We start from the raw sequence: 21,245 nt of genomic DNA, 5'->3' as shown, positions 1-21,245 counted from the left end.
GGCACTCGGAAGAAGGGGAGCAAAAAACAAAAACGCAAAAACGGAAAGTGCCCCGGGGCTGAAGGGGTTAAGTGACTTCCACCAGTTTACTGGTGTAACCTTCCTTAAAATATCTTCAGCAAACATATATTTCTTGAATGGTTCCCCCTTAGCTCTGAAGTTTATTATAGTTGGCATTATAGATGGATGATTGCTGGATACCCATGTCATAGCTAACTCCTCTTCCTCAGCACTTAGGTTTTGACCCTGATATAGGAAGGATATTGACAATATTTGCCAAAAAATGAGCTGGAGTCAGTGCTTGTCCCATTCGTTTGTTTACTGCTTGTAATTTAATTCTGTCCATGTGTAGTTCTGTTTTTAAGTGTTATTATTATTATTATTATTATTATTTATTATTATAGCGCCATTTATTCCATGGCGCTTTACAAGTGAAAGAGGGTATACGTACAACAATCATTAACAGTAAAAGACAGACTGGTATAGGAGGAGAGAGGACCCTGCCCGCGAGGGCTCACAGTCTACAGGGAATGGGTGATGGTACAATAGGTGAGGACAGAGCTGGTTGCGCAGTGGTCTACTGGGCTGAGGGCTATTGTAGGTTGTAGGCTTGTTGGAAGAGGTGGGTCTTGAGGTTCCTCTTGAAGCTTTCCACGGTAGGGGAGAGTCTGATGTGCTGAGGTAGAGCGTTCCAGAGTATGGGGGAGTATGCAAGTGTTCACTCAGTTCCTTCCAAATTTCAACAGCATCCGCAATAAAACAGCTATTTTTCTGTATTTTGTTTAAAGCTTGAGAGATGGGTTTCAGGAAGCTCAGCATATGTTCAACATTTCTCTTAAGCCCAATGTTGAGGATTTTGGCCGTGACAGTGCCATCTATTTTATCTCGATTTTCTTCACAAAGTGTCATCAGAATTGGCCAGTTTTTGATATACTGCTCAAAACAGTCCACCACAGAGTTCCATCTAACATCTTGTGGGAGCGTTAGCTTGGTTCCACCCATCCTTTTCAGAGCTGCTGCAGCAGAATGATTATTACGGAAGTATTTAGCAATTTCAACAACATTAGCCTTTATTTCTGGAACACTTAAGTCTTTGGCTAAGAGGTGCAGCAAATGAGCACTGCAACCATATGTTATTAGCAGCTTTGTATTCCCTCCCTGCTCTTCTAAATCTCTTCTCATCTTGGATACGTTTGCAGCATTGTCAGTGACCAAACTGCGTACTAGACATTTGAATTTTTGTTCACGTGTCGTTATAGCTTTTACTGCCACTTCTTGTAAGTATTCTGCTGTGTGTGCATTTCCTGACGTATCAGTTGTTTGTGCAAGGAAGACTTTACCTTCTTCTGTTGTTATACAAGCACATACAATAGGATCATTGTGGACATTACTCCACCCATCAATACTTAGGTTAACAATTTTACCCTCCAGAGCTGTTGCACATTGCTCCATTTCTCTGTCATACACTTGATCCAGCAGTTTCCCTGCAACATCAGCTCTGCTGGGTGGACTGTATCCTGGTCTCAGTGACTGAACCATATTAATGAAATGTGGGTTCTCAGTCAGACGGAAAGAAGAGTTTGTTGCATAAATACACTGGGCAATTTTTTCATCAATCAACTCTTTTTTTTTTTTTTTTTTTTTTTTTTTTTCTTCTAATCTGCTAGTTCTTATCACAAACCTATCTATGGTGGTTCCAGGAGGTAAAGGTTTTTTCTTCCTTTTGGGTGATGGTGATATGTGGCTGTGGGTGTCTGATGATGATGATGATGATGCTGCTGCTAATGAAGCACTATCCTGGATGGATAACTCTGAAGCTGTAGAACAGGATGATGGTGATCTTGGAGGTGGATAGTTTCCAGAATCCATGAATTCCCCTAAACAAAAAAAGTCAATGCTGTTATTTTATTGTTTATTATACAATTTCTGCTTATTGTACACAACACATCACTGCCCCTACCCCAAAAGGAATATTTGTTTTTCTTCATAACTGTACCAAATGACAGTAACATGCAGTAATAATAAGAAATATAATTTTTCTCACACATGACAGGTCAGTCTTTAGAAATAGGATTCAATAAAAATGTTTACCAACCTGAAGATCCTGCCTGTTCAGAAGTGTTTCTTTGGTCATCATCATCACCGCACTTCTCATGATGTTGCCTCGTTCGCGCCACCAGGCCTTGCATCTCTTTGTTGCATCGTTTGCATTTTGCACGCATGCCTGCCTTACCGATAGGCGAAGGAGCTTCATTAAAATATTCCCAAACTGGGTCTCTTTTACGGCCTGCTGCCATTATAAGGAAAGAATGTAATAAACCTCAGATCGTACACACAAACAGATCCAGACTTGTCTGTCTGTGGCTATGCTGCAGTATTGTGCTCAAAGTTTCACTTTCATTTTCTTGTCTGCTTGCCCTTCCTCCTCCTCACACTTAGATTCACATTCTTCTTGTGTTGTGCAGATCTATTCCACTCCAAACAATCAGAAACATATTGTCTAACTTCTTGGACTTGGCACTGAAGGGGTTGATTCTGTATTCATAGGTTTGTAGAACAATAGGATTAAGGTCTTTTTCTCAACTCTGTTCATGTTGTAATATTTTTGCCATGAAGAAGAGGCTGGGACCTCTGCGGAGTCAAATTCAGTTTTGAGAACTGCGTAAGTAAAGCGAGCGTCTGTGATAGTTTAGGAGAGAAACTGCCCACTAATCCTACAGAAACCTCTGGAAGAGCATGGCATTGTGAATGTTACACATATACAGCCTTTATTCTACTGAGGTAAACAACTCAGCTTTATCTCATGATGGAAGAACCTTTGGATGGTAAAATATTTTTCTCAAAAAGCAGTTTATTGAAAAAAATCAGATTTAAATAAAAAAATACGATTTTAAATTAAAAAAAATCCGATTTTTTTTTTTTTGATTTTTTTTTTAAATAAAACATTGATTTTTATCCACCCTGATATGCACCCAGAACCACGAGCAGTTCTGGGTGCATATTGCTAATCCCTGCCTAACCGTCCCTGCATCTGGTAACCTAGATAAAGGGATCTTTAGAAAAACTATTTCTAAAGAACTTTTTTCGTATGCTAATGAGCGAGAGGACTAGTCCCAAGGGCATTGCTTCCCTTGCTAGTCGGCCCCCTTAGCATGTACGCATGCCCCTGTGGGTGTGCTAACATGCTAATGAATACGCAGCATCACAGGATGATCTCACCTCTTCATTGCCTGATGCTGGATTTTGGCTCAGTGTGCATGATCCCGGACTTTTGGTCATGTGCACTACTTCAGTTTGAAGCCAGGATGTGTACACCCAGCTTTATAGTGCGCATGACTGAAATGCCGGGGTTATGCGCACTGAGCCGAAATCCAGCGTCGGGCAGTAATGGCAGCAGAGAGGTGAGTGAGATCATCCTCTGACGCTGCACATTCATTAGCATGTTCGCACACCTACAGGGGCATACTAACATGCTAATGGGGCCGACTAGCAAGTAAAGCAACGTTCTTAGGACTAGTCCTGAGCTAATTAGCCTATGATAAAAGATCTTTAGGAATACTTTTTTCTAGAGATCTCTTTATATATGCTAGTGTATACAGGGACAGTTACGCAGGGATTAGCAATATGTACCCAGAACTGCTCGTGGTTCTGAGTTCATATTGGACCTGGCAGGTTCCCTTTAATTCAGTTGTGTTTAGTTATATATAATTTTTCCTGACGTGTTACAACAATTCTGACTTTGAATTTGTAATATGCACACTCGATTTTGTACAGGACACATAGTTTTTGCCAAGTAGTGGGCGGAAATTTTTTTTTTTTTCTCAGTTGTGCTGTGTAATTGACAAAAGTAATATTTTTTTTTTTCTTTTTCCTCCCTAAGCTGCCCGAAAAAACGTTTTTGCTTGTCCTTTTTCAACACTCAAGTCAAGTAGGAGCGCACAGTTCATATAATTCACTCCTCATTCTGAGGCTTCGCTTGTTCTGGTGGATAGCCACTGAATTCCTGTGACATTCCTTCTGAGCTCTTTATACCTCTCGTGCATCAATCCCAAGTCCTTAGTCCCATGAACCTGTGACCCCAGTCCACAACTTTACTTTTATTTGTCACCGTCATTCCTTTCCTCGCATCCAACTGTTGGAGACTTTCTCTATCTTCTTTTCCTGACTTGTTTCTTGACTTTATTTTATGCTTTCTTCTTTATATCTATGCAGTTACAGCAATGTTTTATATAATCTGTGCAGTTTTATACCATTTTGTTTTCATTGTAAAGTCTTTAATTATTATGGTTTAGTAAATGTAATGTTTTCTATTTTTTGGGGAACATTTTGTTATTCAACAAAATTAATGACAAAGTTTTAGCTGATATTTAGAAATCCACTACTGCTTTATCCTGATATATACATTTTCTAGTGTTCAGTAGGTTTAATTTATATGTATGCTGTTATTCTGTGTGTGTGTGTGTGTGTGTATGTATATAGGTGTCTGTGTGTATGTATTTGTGTGTATATATATGTGTATGTATATGCATTATATATATATATATATATATATATATATATATATATATATATATATATATATATATATATATATATATATATATATATATATATATATATATATATATATATATATATATATATATATATAATATATACACACACACACACACACACACACACACACACACACACACACACATATATATATATATAGACACATATATATATATAGACACATATATATACACACACACACCTATATATATATATATAATATTACACATAATGTGTATATGTGTGGTTATAACTATCAGGGCTTCACAATATGTTGATCATGGTATATACATTAGACATACACGGACACACATATATATGCACAGTATTTATAAAAAGTGAGTACACCCATCACACTTTTGTAAATATTTTATCATTTCATGGGTCATCACTGAAGATATGACACTTCTATATAATGTACAGTACTCAGTGTGCACCTTGTTTAACAGTGTAACTTTGGTGTTTCCTCTAAATAACACAACACACAGCCATTAATGTCTAAATTGCTAGCAACAAAAGTGAGTACACCCCTAAGTTAAAATGGCCAAATTGTGCCCAGTTAGCTATTTTCCCCTCCCTGGTATCGTGTGAATAATTAGAGTTACAAGGTCTCAGGTGTGAATGGCGAGCAGGTGTGTTACATTTTGTGTTATCGCTCACACACACTCATACAGGTCACTGGAAGCTCAACATGGCTCCTCATGGCAGTGAATTCTGAGGAAATGAGCAAAAGAATTTTTGTTTTACATAAAGATGGCCTAGGCTATAAGAAGATTGCCAAAACCCTTAAACTGAGCTGCAGGACGGCGGCCAAGACCATTCAGCAGTTTAACAAGACAGGTTCCCACTTAGAACAGGCCTCACCATGGATGACCAAAGAAGTTGAGTGCACTTTCTCAGCGTCATACCTATAAATTGTCTTTTCAAAATAGGTATGTGTGTGGTCGGGATTCCTGCAGAGGTTAAATGGGTGGAGGGGTCAGCCTGCCAGTGCTCAAACAATATGCTGCACACTGCATCAAATTTGTCTGCATGACTGTTGTCCCAGAAGGAAGATTATGTAAAAGAAAGCCTGCAAAGAGTTTGCTGAACACAAGCAAACTGAGGACATGGATTACAGGAACTATGTTTGGGATAGCTGGAGACCGGTGCCCCAAATCTGACCCTCAGACTAGGGGGGCCTTGTGGTATCCCTATTCTCAGAGATACCCCTAGTGGTGGGGATGTCTGAGTCTTTTTCCTGGCCCTGCTGCTGACCAGTCCTGAGTTTCTACACCCTCCCTCACGGGGCCAGGACAGGAGTGTGACTTGACTAGCGCTAGGTCTTATTTTCAGGGGGTGTCTTATTCTCGAGGAGACATGGATGGGGGTAAGTTTACTCCCACAAAAAGCAGACCCCCCCCCCCCCCCCCCCATCCCAGGATTTTCATACTTACCAGCCCAGGGTGTCTGTATGGCTCCCAGATCCTCCTGTGATCTCCCAGCAGGTGTGCTGCACGCCTCCCCTGCATCTGGCCGACATCAGATCACACACACACACACACACACACACACACACACACATCACTTCTCCCTGTGATCTCCCTGCAGCTGTGCCCCCCTGCGTCTGGCTGACATCAGATATCACACACACACACACACACACACACACACACACACACACTTCTCCCTGTGCCCTCCGGTGGGCGGTCCCAGCAGCTGTGCTGCACGCCGTGCTCCTCTGCCTCCTGCCGACACTCACAGATCCGATCGCTTACATTCACACAGTCACACATCGTCACACATCAGATCGCATACACTCACACATCTGATCGCATACACACACACGCACGCACTATCGCACATACGCGCGCACACACTCACAACATCCGGACATACCACATGATTCCGGCCATGTGATCTTCGGCAGGTCCTGGAAGGTCACTGCACGCACAGTATCGCCGCCGAGAAGCAAGCGATATCGCCGGATGTTGAGTGTGTGGATACGATCTGTGTGTGTGTGTGTGTGTGTGTGTGAGAGTAAAGCGGGCTTTACACGCTACGACATCGCTCAAGTGATCTCGTTGGGGTCACGGAATTTGTGACGCACCTCCGGCCGCATTAGCGATGCCGTTGCGTGTGACACCTATGAGCGATTTTGCATCGTCGCAAAAACGTGCAAAATCGCTCATCGGTCACATGTGGGTCCATTGTCAAATATCGTTGCTGCAGCAGTAACGAAGTTGTTCCTCGTTCCTGCGGCAGCACACATCGCTCCGTGTGACACCGCAGGAACAAGGAACCTCTCCTTACCTGCGTCCCATCCACAATGTGGAATAAAGGAGGTGGGCGGGATGTTCGTCCCGCTCATCTCCGCCCCTCCGCTTGTATTGGGCGGTGGTTCAGTGACGCTGCTGTGACGCTAAACGAACCGCCCCCTTAGGAAGGAGGCGGTTCGCCTGTCACAGCGACGTCGCAGAGAAGGTAAGTAGTGTGACTGGTCCGGGCGATGTTGTGCGACACGGGCAGAGATTTGCCCGTGTCGCACAACTGATGGGGGCGGGTACACACGCTGGCGATATCGGTACCGATATCGCAGTGTGTAAAGCGGCCTTTAGTGTGATCTGGTGTGTGTGTGTGTGTGTGTGTGTGTGTGTTCGTGTGTTCCGCTTGCAGGACCTTGATGCGCTCACCTGCTCCCGGTCGGCGTCTGGTGAGTATGATCGGGGGTCTTCTTTCTTCTGTCTTCTCTCTTCTGGGGGTGTCCGCTGCGTATAATGAAGTGTCCTGCAGTGTCTTTAACTCTTTCACCGCTGCGACACTTCATTGTTGACCGCGGCTAGGTCTTATTTTCAGGGGATGTCTTATATTAAAGCTTCCCTGAAAACTCCTGGGAGGTCTTATTTTCGGGGGACGTCCTATTTTCGGGGAAACATGGTATCAACTGATAGAATTTTTTCAGTTCTCTGCAGGAAAAAACTGCATACAGCCCCACATTTTTGTTTTTGTCTGTCTATTTAAGCACTGGGAGTACCTGTGGTGATGGTTTCCTACTAGTGGAACCTAGGGATAATCAGGAACAGCCGTCAAGGAACGGGGGTTATCCATTAAATTATATATATATAATATATATAATGTCTTTAATCTATAACCAACTACTGTCCTGGGCGCTCCACGAGTTAGAATGTATGTTAATTGACACTTGCACTTTGTTGATGAGTTTATATGAACCTTTTATTCATGTTATTTTAGTGAATCTTAATGAAGACATTTTTGATATAAGGTGTTGTTTGGTCAGGTTTTGTTAGTAATATCACCTTATTGAATCTATAGTGGTTTCTAGCAGAGCATGATCCCCTTCCCTTCGCAAGCCGTGCCGCAGGGCAGAATTCCAACTTGATAATGACCCCAAACACACCTCCAAGATGACCACTGCCTTACTAAAGAAACTGAGGGTAAAAGTGCTAGACTGGCCATGCATGTCTCCAGACCTCAACCCCATGAATCATCTGTGGGGTATCCTCAAACTGAAGGTGGAGGAGCGCAGAGTCTGTACTATCCTCCAGATTCATGATGTCTTCATGGAGGAGTGGAAGAGGATTTAGCGGCTCCAGTGAACTGCATGCCCAGAGAGTTAGAGTATCTGTCATGAGGTTTTTTTTAACACCCATTCTGAGAGCAGCATGTTGTAGGGACACAGAACCTGATTCCAGCGATGTGTCACTTACTGAGCTGCTTAGTGTAGTTTTGATAAAATCACTGTTTAATCAGCAGCAGATTATCAATACAGGACTACTTTGAGTGCTCAAAGGTAGTCCAGCATATTTATGAGCTCTGTATAACTGCTAGATCTGCAGCAGAAACAACATAGATTTTATCAAAATGACAGCAAACAGCTCAGTAAGTGACACATCGCTGGAATCGGTCTCTATGTCTACGTTATGCTGCTCTCAGATGGGGGAGCAAAAACCTGGTGACAGATTCCCTTTAAGGCAGTGCTTGAAAATAATGGTGGCCACGCAACAAATTGATACTTTAGGCACAATTTGGCCGTTCTCACTTAGGAGTGTACTTACTTTTGTTGTCAGTGGTTTAGACATTATTGGCTGTGTGTGGAGTTATTTAGAGGGCACCAAGTTTATACTGTTATACAAGCTGCACACTGACTACTGTACATTGTATCAAGGTGTCATATCTTCACTGTTGTCCCATGAAAAAATATAATAAAATATTTACAAATGTGATGGGGTGTAGTCACACTTGTGATATACTGTATGTGTGTATATATATATATATATATATATATATATATATATATATATATATATATATATATATATATATATATAAAAGATAGATTACCATAAATTATATAATGTGAGTGTATGTATAGTGTATTTTTTATCTCCTGTTAATTATATAGCACCAACATATTCCTCAGCGCTGTATATCTTGTCACGATTTGTATCCATCCCTATTTTTACACACATATACTGCTCAATTTCATATGAATCTATATTTTTAAAGTGCGGGAGGAAACCTTAGTACTCGAAGATAAGTCATAGGAACACAGGGAGAACATGCAATTCTTATTTGTACCTAGAACTGTAAGATAACAATGCTAACCACTGAGCCACTGTATTAATAGTGCTTTGGAAAAGTGTGACTGCGTATTTTGTATCATGGTAACTTATAACTTTTCATAATTATTAGAACATTAGGTCTTATAAGATGACCTCCTCTTCTGCTGCTTGTTCACCTCCTTATAGGCGAATAATTTATTTATGATTTACAAAATGGCTTTTTAAGTAAATTCTTGGATCCACGAGACATCTCCAGTAAATGACTTCATATAACGTGTATATAAATTGTTTCAAGAAAATAAGTTATGACTTGATTCTGGGCAATGTGATGTCTCCAGGGGGCCATTTACCTTTTCTTGCAATGTACAGTGTTAAAGAACAGCCCAAAGGATCAGGCACCATCAGTAAATGTCTGTCTTAGGCTAAGTTCACACATCAGCTTTTTTCCGTCAGGCAGAATCCGTCGTTTGTGTCCTGCAATGGATCCGGCAAAATGTGTGAAAAAACTGATGCGCTGGACCGTTTTTTCCCAGGATCCGGCAAAAAACGGATCAGGTGCATCCGTTGCATCTGGTTTTCTGTCCGTTTTTTGCCGGATCCATTTTTTTTTTTTTTTTTTAACCCTAAACCTATACATGTTTGGTGTCTACGAACTCGCACTGACCTGAGGCATCACACCCACACATCCGTTTTACCATATAGGGAACACGGTGAATAAAATATCTCAAAAACAATAGTGCTATCGCACTTTTTTTTTTTGTTGCAATTTTTCTGTATTTGGAATTTTTTTGCCGTTTTCCAGTACACTATATATGTTAAAACTTATGGTTTAATTTAAAAGTACAGCTTATTCCACAAAAAAATGAGCCCTCACATGACCATATTGACTGAAAAATAAAAAAGTTACGTCTCTCAGAAGAAAAATGGCGAAAACAAAACAAAAAAGGAAAGCGAAAAATCGTCCGGTCGTAAAGGGGTTAACCCCTTAACGACCGCGGGCCGTAAAATTACGTCCTAAATGACATAATCTTACTGCCCGCGGTCCTCCGGCGGCAGCATGCCGCGATCGGCACACATCTCAGCTGATTTTCACAGCTGAGATGTGTGCCTGCTAGGCACGAGCAGAATCGTTATCTGCTCGTGCCGATTAACCCCTTATAATGGCGCTGTCAATACATGACAGCGCCATTATAAGCGCAATCGCGGTAAAGTTTTACTTACCGCCGAAACCGGAAGTCACGTGACGCGATCACGTGACTCCCGATAGTTGTCATGGTAGTACAGGGTCATGTGATGACTCCTGTACTACACATGAATTGGTTTCACTTTCGCTTTGCCCGGGGCACAGCAAAAGAGAAAGACAGCGTATCTGCTGTTTACAGCCTTCCAGCTGTGATCAGCAGATACTGCAGAGCGATCGGAATGCTGATCGCAATAGCCCCCTAGGGGGACTAGTAAAATAAAAAAAAAAAAGTAAAAAAATAAGTTTTAAAAAATTAAAAAAAAACAAAAAAACCTAAAAGTTCAAATCACCCCCCATTCGCCCCATTGAAAATTAAAGGGTTAAAAAAATAAAAAATATACACACATTTGGTATCGCCGCGTTCAGAAACGCCCGATCTATCAAAATATAAAATCAATTAATCTGATCAGTAAACGGCGTAGCGGCAAAAAAATTCCAAACGCCAAAACGACGTTTTTTTGTCGCCACAACTTTTGCGCAAAATGCAATAAGAGGCGATCAAAACGTAGCATCTGCGCAAAAATGGTACCGTTAAAAACGTCAGCTCGAGACGCAAAAAATAAGCCGTCATTGAGCCTAAGATCCCAAAAAATGAGAACGCTACGGGTCACGGAATATGGCGTAAAACGTGCGCCACTTTTTTCGGACAAACGTCCGATTTTTTTTTAACCCCTTATATAAAAGTAAACCTATACATGTTTGGTGTCTACGAACTCGCACTGACCTGAGGCATCACACCCACACATCAGTTTTACCATATAGTGAACACAGTGAATAAAATATCTCAAAAACTATAGTGCTATCGCACTTTTTTTGCAATTTTTCAGCATTTGGAATTTTTTTGCCATTTTCTAGTACACAATATGGTAAAACTGATGGTTTCATTTAAAAGTACAGCTCGTTCCGCAAAAAATGAGCCCTCACATGACCATATTGACTGAAAAATAAAAAAGTTACGTCTCTCAGAAAAAGAATGGCGAAAAAAAAACCGGAAAGCGAAAAATCGGCCGGTCGTGAAAGGGTTAAAGCCCTCAATCACCCCTTTTATTACATATATAACACATGTGTAAGGTTTAAAAAACCCTTAAAAAATAAAAAAAATTTCCCCCATTTGTATACACCGTGTTTTTTTACACAAAGATCCCCAAAGTACCATAGGTGCTTTCCTTTGAGAAATAACCCAGTCATGTAATGTTACCTTAAAATGACACCAAATACAAAGGTTTTGGAACAAGTTTAATATTTCTAGTTTTAATCTTTTTTTATTTTTCTGCAATGGAGGAGCTACATAGCTTTATATAGCTGTGTTGTGCCAGTTTGAGCATGCTCAGTTTAAAAAAACTGATCCGTCCATGTAATCCGGTTTTTGCCGAATCTTGCCGGATCCGTCGTCCATAGATCGCCATTGTACACTACGCTGCATCCCGCCGGATCCTTTGTCTATAGACAGCCATTATAATCAGATCCGGTGGGATACGATTTTTCTCATGACACAAAAAACGTCCAGGTCTGCGATTTTTTTTCCGGCCGCCGGATCTGGCAAAAACCGGAGAGAACGCACGGCCATGCGGCACAATCCGGCGCTAAAGAAAGTCTATGGGGAAAAAAACGGATGTGGCAACAGCTGTTGCCGGATCCAGTTTTTCAGAAAAGCGCTGGATTGTGCCGCACAGCAAAAACCTGATGTGTGTACATACCCTTAGGCTACTTTCACATTTCCATTTTTTTATCCTCAGTCACAATTAGTTTTGTGACTGATGCGACTGATCAGTCACAGATAGTGTTAAAAATGATGCGATGTATCTTCTGAAAAAACGGATCTGTTGTACTATTGTACACAGAGAGAATTAATCTATCTGACCAGTAATGATTTTACACCTCATCTGAGCATGCTCGGTTGACAAAAACGGATCAGTCGCTGTAATCCATTGTTTCATGGATTCCGATAGATTCCAATGCCCATAGGCTTCCATTATAACAAACGACGGACACCGACGGAATCCTGCAGTTTTTACGACGCTCAAAAAAAGTTGGTGGCAGTTCCTTCCGCCCGATGGTCAGTCATTCCACGACTGATCCGTTGCGCGGCGGATGCAACGCAAGGCCATCAATCGCAATCCGTCATTAATACAAGTCTATGGCAAAAAAACTGAATCCTGCGAAATATTTTCTAAGATACCGTATTTTCTCAAGGCGACGAATTGTGACTGATGCAAAAAAAACGGAAGTGTGAAAGTAGCCTTACCGAATATTATGTGACACATAGAGAGTCAAGAAATAGAAGTGAAAACCAGGGTCTACATCCGCTGCGCATCCAGTACAAATGCACATTTTGCAGTGGATTTTTCTGCGGATTCACATTATCTTTGATATAGTAGAAACGGTGAACACCGCACTGACAATCCTCAACAATTCCACAAGAGAATGACAAATGTATTTTTTTTTCTACATGGAAAATATCTAAAGCTTGTGGATGAAATTTGTAATATCTCTGAATGTAATTTGCTATAAAATTTGCAGATGAAATAATCAGTGAATGCACTACGTGTGAATTCACTGTATGGAAGCCATCATCTTTGACAACATTGAATGCTGTTTTCACCGGTGCACAACTCTGGTGCCAGCAGGATGCCAAATATCCGCTTCTTCAAGCCCATATAGACGGGTCGATAATTGGTAAATGAGTGTCCATAACAATGCTCACTTCCTATTGATTTTCACGTGTAAATTAACCAGCAATTACCCCATTCAATTTATGCAAACTGAGAAAATATATATTATATTATATTATATTATATTATATTATATATATATATATATATATATATATATATATATATATATATATATATATATATATATATATATATATATAATATGTTATAACCATAGCATCATGTGTTATTAAAACATAACCCTTAATGTGTATATAGTCTAAAATAGACAAACTAGACATAAAGTGATCATCCACCCATTAAATCCGAGATTGGTCCAGATACCCGATGCAAAGGAGACACGTATCAAGCCTAGGCCTGTCTCAAATAAGGGAATTATTGTATTCCCCTCAAGGACCCAAGCAGGAGAAAGGTGAGTTACGTATACGCATATGTATGTACCATATATCAATTTATCAATCCTGTGTGGACCGAAATCGCCTTTCTCGTCCATTCTGGTAAATGGTGAATATTCTTCCGACTACATGATGCTTGGTGGGGACAGAACGATTGTATTGACATTTTTCTGTTCCCATCTGTGTTCTTCAGTCCATGTAGACATGTTAGACTAATGACAACTGACTTGCCTCAGTGGGCCTTTACTCTCTTCTAAGATGAGCACAGACGTGCAATAGTTTGTTTAATGTCCAAGTAATTCCATCCAAGAAAAGCTGTTCCTTAATAATGGATTTATCTGCCTGTTTTAGATCCTTGAAGACCTTGATGAGCAGATGTACATCATAAGTTTACAAGAAGAGACTCTACAACGAAAGCTCAATGGTATTTTTCTACATCACATACTATTTTTCTTGTATGGATATGTGGATATTGTCATGCTTATGTAGAAGTTTTCATAATTCAGAATAGTCATTTTTTTTAACAATTGGTGATTTTTACGTTCTACACAGCAACCTGGGCTCTTATATACAGCGTGTTAGACTGCTGTATATAAGAGCTCACTGGTGGTGGCCACAGCTTATAGGCCTCTAAACTGGTGACAGGTTCCCTTTAAGCAGCACTCCAGAGTCTTTTTCTTTTTTTCTTTTCCCCATCATTGGACTGGTGCTTTAAATTTAAAGTCCTTTCTCCCTGGTCTTGTAGTTGGCATCACTCAGGTCAATCTCCAGCAGCTTGTGATCCGCCAGTTACTCCAATGTTTCATTAGAGCATGCTGTAGGTCACAACTTAATACAAGTCTATGATAGCCTCGTGTTGGCTCTCATAGAGTTACATTGAGAGCTTGTGACTTAACTCTTGACTTCCTCCAAGCCAGAAGTTACAGGCACAAGATGGCGCTGCAGGACCAGAGTGAGGCTGTAAAAAAGTGAAGATACCGGAGGGCGAGTATATGACTGTGGGCAGAGGACTTAATTCTTTCTCACCGCTGGAGTTAGATTTAAACCTAACAAAAAAATGTTGGAGTGGTGCTCTCAATAATTCCTACTTGTGTTCAGTTTTTGACAGATATATATAAATATATAATATATATATATATAATATATATATATATATTTATATAATATATAAATATAAATATTATATCTCTCAAAGCAGTTTCAAGGACCATGACCGAAGTAGGTAAGAGCAGGATTGGTTATCTAATTTGTGGTACTGTCCGAAATGGCCAAACACTATTATTGATTATTTCACAGAGAGAGACTAGAACAATGGTGCATAAGATCGACTACTACTCTAATCACCTGGACATCTGAAGACCTCCATGCTCAGGATTGTGTGGGGGCCCGGTGATTGGAGCCCATAGCGATAGGTTGATAAGTGATAACTAGTGATGAGTGAACCTGAACTGTAAAGTTCGGGATCCGTACCGAACACAGTGTTCGTCCATACGGTCCCGAACACGAGTTTTCCTGGGAAGCTCCTGTGACAGTTCGGATCCAGAGGCTGAACTTTGACTGTCATTGTGCGAGTCATCGGTATCACCCGGCACTGCGCACAATCTCCTGACAGAAGCAGGTCGGCTGCATGTATTTCCATGCAGCTGAGGCGCTCCTGTCTGTATAATGTGCACTGTGCCGGGTGATACCGATGCAAGACTCGCAGGAGTCATACGCAAGCCTCAGATTACGTCAGAGGGGGTTTTTGTGGGTAATAAAGATGGAGTTCTAAATGTCTTCTGTTTTATTACTAATAAAATATTTTTTTGTTTGTTTTGTTGTTTTATTTTACTGTTAAAATAACAGACAATCCCAGATGCTGTCACGGAGTGGGCATCTGTAATTGGATGCTTGAGTAACCTGAAACCAGTCCATACATTCTAGCATCTAGAACATATCTGCAGACTTCAGGTTACTCCAACAGCCAATCACAGACGCCCATTCTGTGTGACAGCGTCTGAGAGTGGCTGTTGGGTGCCTCACACATATAGTAGTGTAAAATAAATAATTAAAAAAATGACATGGCGCTTCGCGGTACTTTTGATTCTCAGCTCAGATAAAGCGGATTGCAACGGGATGCCACCCCCATCTGCCTAGATTTATCTTGACTGTCAATTAAAATAAAGGGAAGCCATGGGCTCCCGCCGTATTTTGATCGCTAGTCAGGTAAAACCAGGCAGCTGGGGGCTGGGATTCTCCACAGCCGCCCCTGGAAATGGCGCGCTGTTTCTTAGCGCCATTTCCAGGTGCCTTACCCGCTCGTCCAGTGGCCCTGATGGCGGCGGCACGCTGTGTAATATAGGGGTTAATACCAGCTCTTGTATTCTTAGCTGGCACTAAGCCTGTAATTCAAGGTGTCACACCAAATTAGACATGGCCACCATAAATTTCTAGTAAAAAAAGAAACACACAAAGTTTTTTGTTACAAATAAAAAAAAAAAATACATTGAGACTCCATCTTTATTATAAAAAAAATCATTTGTCCGACGTCCACAGGGAGAGCCATGTAAGCTTTGCTTCATCACTCTGTACAGACAAACGTCTATACAGAGTGAGAAGCAGGCTGGTAGTGATAGTCAAAGTTCAATCCATGGGTAAACCACGGACTCGTGTGAACCCTGACATCACCGTGAACATGGCTGAAAACAGCCGAAGACTGCCGAGTGACGAGCAGTGCAGTGAATAACCACGGAAGTTAATAATCGGACCCGGAAGCAAAAGTGGGCAGGAGACAGCGGCTGAGCGGGTCTGCAGAATGCGTGCGATCGCCGTCGTCCTGTCCAGCCCCGTGTGCATGACTAATCCTGTCATTCACACCTAGGCCTCCATTGCGCTTACTGCACATGCTCACTTTGATCTAGTGCACATTCGATCTTTGACCTTTCCTCGTGCCTGCGCATTACAGTACTTTGATTTGCCCTCAGCAAGGCAGATCAAAGTGCGCCTGCGCAGGAGAGCAATGGAGACCTCTGTGTGAATGATGTAGGACGCGTCATGCACACAGAGCTGGGCAGAAGTACGGCGATCACACGAGATGGAGGAGGCACCGGACCGAGAGCAGCGACACCCATTGGACCGGACCGCTCCTAGGTGAGTATTATAAAGGTGTTTTTTTTACATTCTACAGAGCGGCCTGGGTTCTTATATACAGTATTCTGGAATGCTGTGTATAAGAGCTAAGCTTATTGGTGGTGGCTGCAGCTCATAAGGGAAAAAACCTGGTGATTGGTTCCCTTTAAAAGGAGCCTGACAGCTGATACATGCTGCTTGTTCCATGACCGTATGTATCAGACATTGGTGCTAAGATCTCAGCCAGGTATATTTATCTCAAAAGTTGCAGAATTTCAGAGAACAACCTATGTTAAAAGCTGCCGTGGACCAATCTGCACCAGTGACCTGTTGAAAAGGTCGGTCAATTTCGTCTTCTCACTACTTGCTGCTAGTGACTTTTCCTATACATGCACGCAAGGAGAGACCTGTCACTCCAGGAGAGTGGGCGAGGAGAAGCCGCCTTTCCAACCAGTCTCCCGTGCAGCTCGGTCCCTGGTGACTTTTGAAGTTGGGTTTTCTTTTTAACGCCACAGTCGGTGTCTGACACCAGTGTCCGCTGTTAGGTTCCTGTTAACCCTCCAATCTACAGAATCCTTGTGAGCATGCTGCAGATAGAACAATCTCACGTGTGACTCTAGTCATAGCCGCATCTGCTGAGCCATCTCCAGGATTGTTTTGTCATGTTAGACACTAGTAACTGAATGATGTGAAAAGCTTGCTCACATCCACCAATCTCTGATGGTGTGTTGCTGATGTTTTCGGGCACATAGTTCACATATTTTGACTCCATTTGCGCTGTTGAAAGTGCTACACTTTGTAATTGACTAATGATGATTGATGGACAATGGCCGGTTGTTAATGGGCAGTCAGTGTAAGCCTCGTCTGTATGTTTATATACCCAGTTACATTGTAGTGCATTCAATAGTATAAAGGAAGGTGCCATCGAGGTGGGGTCTATGACCCTAGTCCCATAATACTGGAGAGTTCACTGCACACTCAGATTGTGTGATACAAAGTGCCCAAGGTCTTTATTGTGATCCCCAATTCACAGAAGATGCCGTGAGAGGAGGAGGATAGGCAACAGATGTAAAGTGGGAATGAATGAATATGTTTCGACCCTCCAGGGTTGTTCTCAATTAGTAGGACTGAGCTGGATTAATAATTATGTATTCAGAATTTTTCTCATACGCATACAGAAAAACTGGTTATATAGGTGGGCTAGTTATAGTGGGTTCTGCAGCATGGAAAGCATACGGTAAACTAATATATACCACTCTGACTTTGTCTCAACCATTGACTGTCATAGTGAGTAGTGATGAGCATTCACAACTGTACTCGAGTGCTCTGTACTCGTTTAAGCCCTGTTGGATGCTCGGATGGGCGTTACTTGGGCACCCGAGTACAATGGAAGTCTGTTGAGGACTTGGGCATAATTCAGGGAAAATTTCTGGAAAATTGCTTGCATCCGCCATTGACTTCCATTATAATCGGGTATTTGAGCACCCGAGTATGGTAGTGATCACTTATAGTGAGATTTCCTGATTTAGTGATGGGCGAACCCCCCGATGTTCGGGAGCCTTGCCCGAGCTTTTTGTAAAGTCCGAGTTCTGAGAGAACGCGAACTTGCGTCCAAACCCCAAATTTGGACTTTACAGTTATGGGATGGGGGTGGGGGGTCTGTAAAATAAAGAATATAGTTAATAATAAACATTGTCCTTATACTTACCGCACCCGCTTTCCGCAGTCTCCCAGCCGCTTTTCCTGCCGGGTCCAATCATTAACTTCCGGGGGTATTCACTGCACTACTCGTCACTCGGCAGTCTTCCGCCTTGTTCATGGTGATGTCATGGTTCACTCAAGTCCATGAGCCATGGAATCGATTGAACTTTCACTGTCACTGTGCGAGTCTTGTATCGGTATTACTCTGTACGGCACACAATCTCCTGACAGGAGCTGGTCGGCTGCATGTATTTCCATGCTGCTGAGGTGCTCCTGTCAGGAGAGTGTGCGCCGTACTGGGTGATACCGATGCAAAACTCGCAGGAGTCATACGCATCAGTATCATATACGGTAAGTATCATCATAATGTTTTTTAATGTGCTTTTTTTTACAGCCCCTAGACCTGAACTGAACCCAAACTGTAACACGAGCTTCCCAGAAAGCTTGTGTTCGGGATCATGTGCACGAACACTGTGTTCGGTATGGACCCCGAACTTTAAAGTTTGGGTTCGCCCATCACTATTCCTGATATGTTTTTCGAAACCATAACAAACTATTTTCCTGGGTTTTAATAAAACTGCTCATTCTCATTGTGTGATCGGTAGTAGAGGGGGCGATTCTTGTGACTGATCAGCAGGACGACACAGGAAACCCTTTACCGCAGTACCTGACACAGCGATCGCCTTATACAAATCTGTGTCTGGCACTGCAGCTGGGATGAACTGCAATACCTGACACAGCCAGACTCCTATAGATGACCCTTTATTGGGTGTTACTGTGAGGGTCCTTACTGCCTCACTAAGTAGTAGTATCCCTTCGTTCTGTTAATCAGCAGGGGTCCTGGCATCTGATTTCCCCCCCCCCCCCGCCGTCCTCCCCAACACAACCACCAATCAAACAGTTCAATTTTTACTGCTAGAAAGAATTGAGCTTAACATTTGGAGCAAAGCTTAGTCATGTCCTGACCAAAAAAAGTGTGCGGATGACTGCATGTAGATTTTGTATAAACCAATATGGGTTGACTGTGTCTTTTTTCACTGGATGACTCCAATTTATTAGTAAAGAAACACCAGAACTAACAACCCTGGTAAAAAACATGCACATGTGAAAATGATATGCAGTCTGGCACAGAATCTTTGGTGATGTCAAAACCTTTCCATTTAACGTAATCTTCCCTATGTAATAAAGTATGTAATTATGTCGTAGGCACCCACGATGCACCATTTTCATTGTAACCGAAACTCAGAAATTTTAGCTTAATAATTAACATACTTAATATCTGCGATCCTGTGTCTTATTTCAGAGAAATCCATGGTTTTCTTAATATGTAAATGATTTCTATGGGCTGGACACACATCTTCCGGGGAAGCCGCCTCCAGAGCTTATTATAAATGAAAGTGTGCATTATTACTGTGAGACATGTAGTAACTAACAGTCTGCTGTCCGGTTCTACATGTCTCACACTGGTAACTCCCCCTTTAATTTATAATTAATATAAACTCGACGCTTTACCCCCTACTGGGGTTTATCAGGAGTGGTGGATGTGTAGAATATCCAATCGGAGCTTGGTATTTCAAAAAGGATGATGAAATGATGGTTGTGAATGCACAAAATAGAAGTGGGGAGAAACGCTTCGAGTGAGATGAGTGCTAAAATTAAGTGATTTGAGCACTTTTATTGATCTCTCAGCTACATGGTAGCTCAGGTTAATGTCATTAGGGAGCTTAGTATTTATTCCATTTGATGTAAATACGCTCTAGTTTTGGTTTCAGTACCATTCACTGTGCTGTATGCAATGTAATACGTTCAGTTGTATATATTCTTTAGTGTGGACTGTTTGGTATTATTATAGAGTACATGGATAGTCTGAATATTTCACCATACATGCATTCAGATACCTATTGAGCTGCAGTCTAGGTGGGGGATAGACCTTCACCTAGGCCTAACGAGGGCTAAAAGTAATTTCACAGAAATAAATAAATACTGCACCTATGACAAAACCGATTCGGTCCTGTTGAAACAACTGTTAATTTTGTCAGAGATGAAACAGTAGGGGTCCAGCCTGAATTTCCTGACTCTCCTTAATATTTTCAGACCCTTACTATGGTGTTTATTCACTGGTAGGGAAATACAGGGTAAGGCTATTTTCACACGCGGCATCTTTTTATTGTCAGTGCATCTTGAACGCATCTTAAAAAGCACCTAAAACGCATCAACAGCGCAATGTTTTTACCGCGTTTTTGCCCAATGCGTTTTTAAGTCAAGTCTATTGACTTGAAGGCTCAAAAACGCGGTAAAAACGCAAAAATAATTGACATGCTGCATCTTGAAAAACGCAGACAACAAAAGATGCCCAGTGTGAACTTAGCCTAAGTTGTTGTGGATCGGGGGCACCATTGAACCCTAGGTTACATAAAATCTTCTTTGTTAGGCAGGGCCTAACAGGGCCAAATTAGGGCATTAATCAGGCATATAATCCCTTTCTTATTATGGTTACTTATCTGTTCTTATACTCGTATATTTAAATAAGTATTGTGATTTCTAGATGTTTTTTTTTTTTAAAAAAGAATTAATAAAAGGTATTTTTTATGGTACATGTTGTGTTGGAAAATGTGAGGTGAAATTACAAAAAAAAAAAATTCGGTTCCACAATGTTTTTTTTTTATTTTTTTTTTTTTATTAATTTGTGTAAAAAAAACAAAAAAAACACAACTTTTGTATATAAAAGCAGCGCTTTTGTCGCAATTTTCTGAGACCCATAACGTCATTTTTCAGGTTCTGAGACTTTTTATGAGGAATTTTTTTTTGCGCCCTGAGGTAACGTGTTTATATACCATTTTCGTGTAGATGGGATGTTTTGGTAGCATCTTGTTGCTTTTAATTGCAGTCTTATGACGCGCAAAAAAAATATAATTCCGGCATTTTGGTTTTGTTTTTTTTCTTGTTTCACCCTTTACCAATCCGATTTTATTTATTTTGTAGTATGATAGATCAGGCATTTCTG

General features: G+C 41.3%; 1 protein-coding gene across 1 annotated transcript in view; it reads left to right on the top strand.

Moving 5' to 3' along the window:
* The window catches only part of LMBR1 (limb development membrane protein 1), a 228,430-nt gene that overhangs the window by 144,351 nt on the left and 62,834 nt on the right, over window positions 1–21,245 (top strand). Inside the window, exon 9 of the mRNA XM_075315444.1 lies at window positions 13,784–13,856. Within this exon, the coding sequence (XP_075171559.1) occupies window positions 13,784–13,856 (73 nt within the window). The remainder of the gene's footprint in view (window positions 1–13,783; window positions 13,857–21,245) is intronic.

This window comes from Anomaloglossus baeobatrachus, chromosome 6 (assembly GCF_048569485.1).
Source record: "Anomaloglossus baeobatrachus isolate aAnoBae1 chromosome 6, aAnoBae1.hap1, whole genome shotgun sequence".
Lineage (NCBI taxonomy): Eukaryota > Metazoa > Chordata > Amphibia > Anura > Aromobatidae > Anomaloglossus > Anomaloglossus baeobatrachus.
The sequence above is the reverse complement of the archived record's forward strand: the minus strand, read 5'-3'. Positions and strand labels throughout refer to the sequence as shown.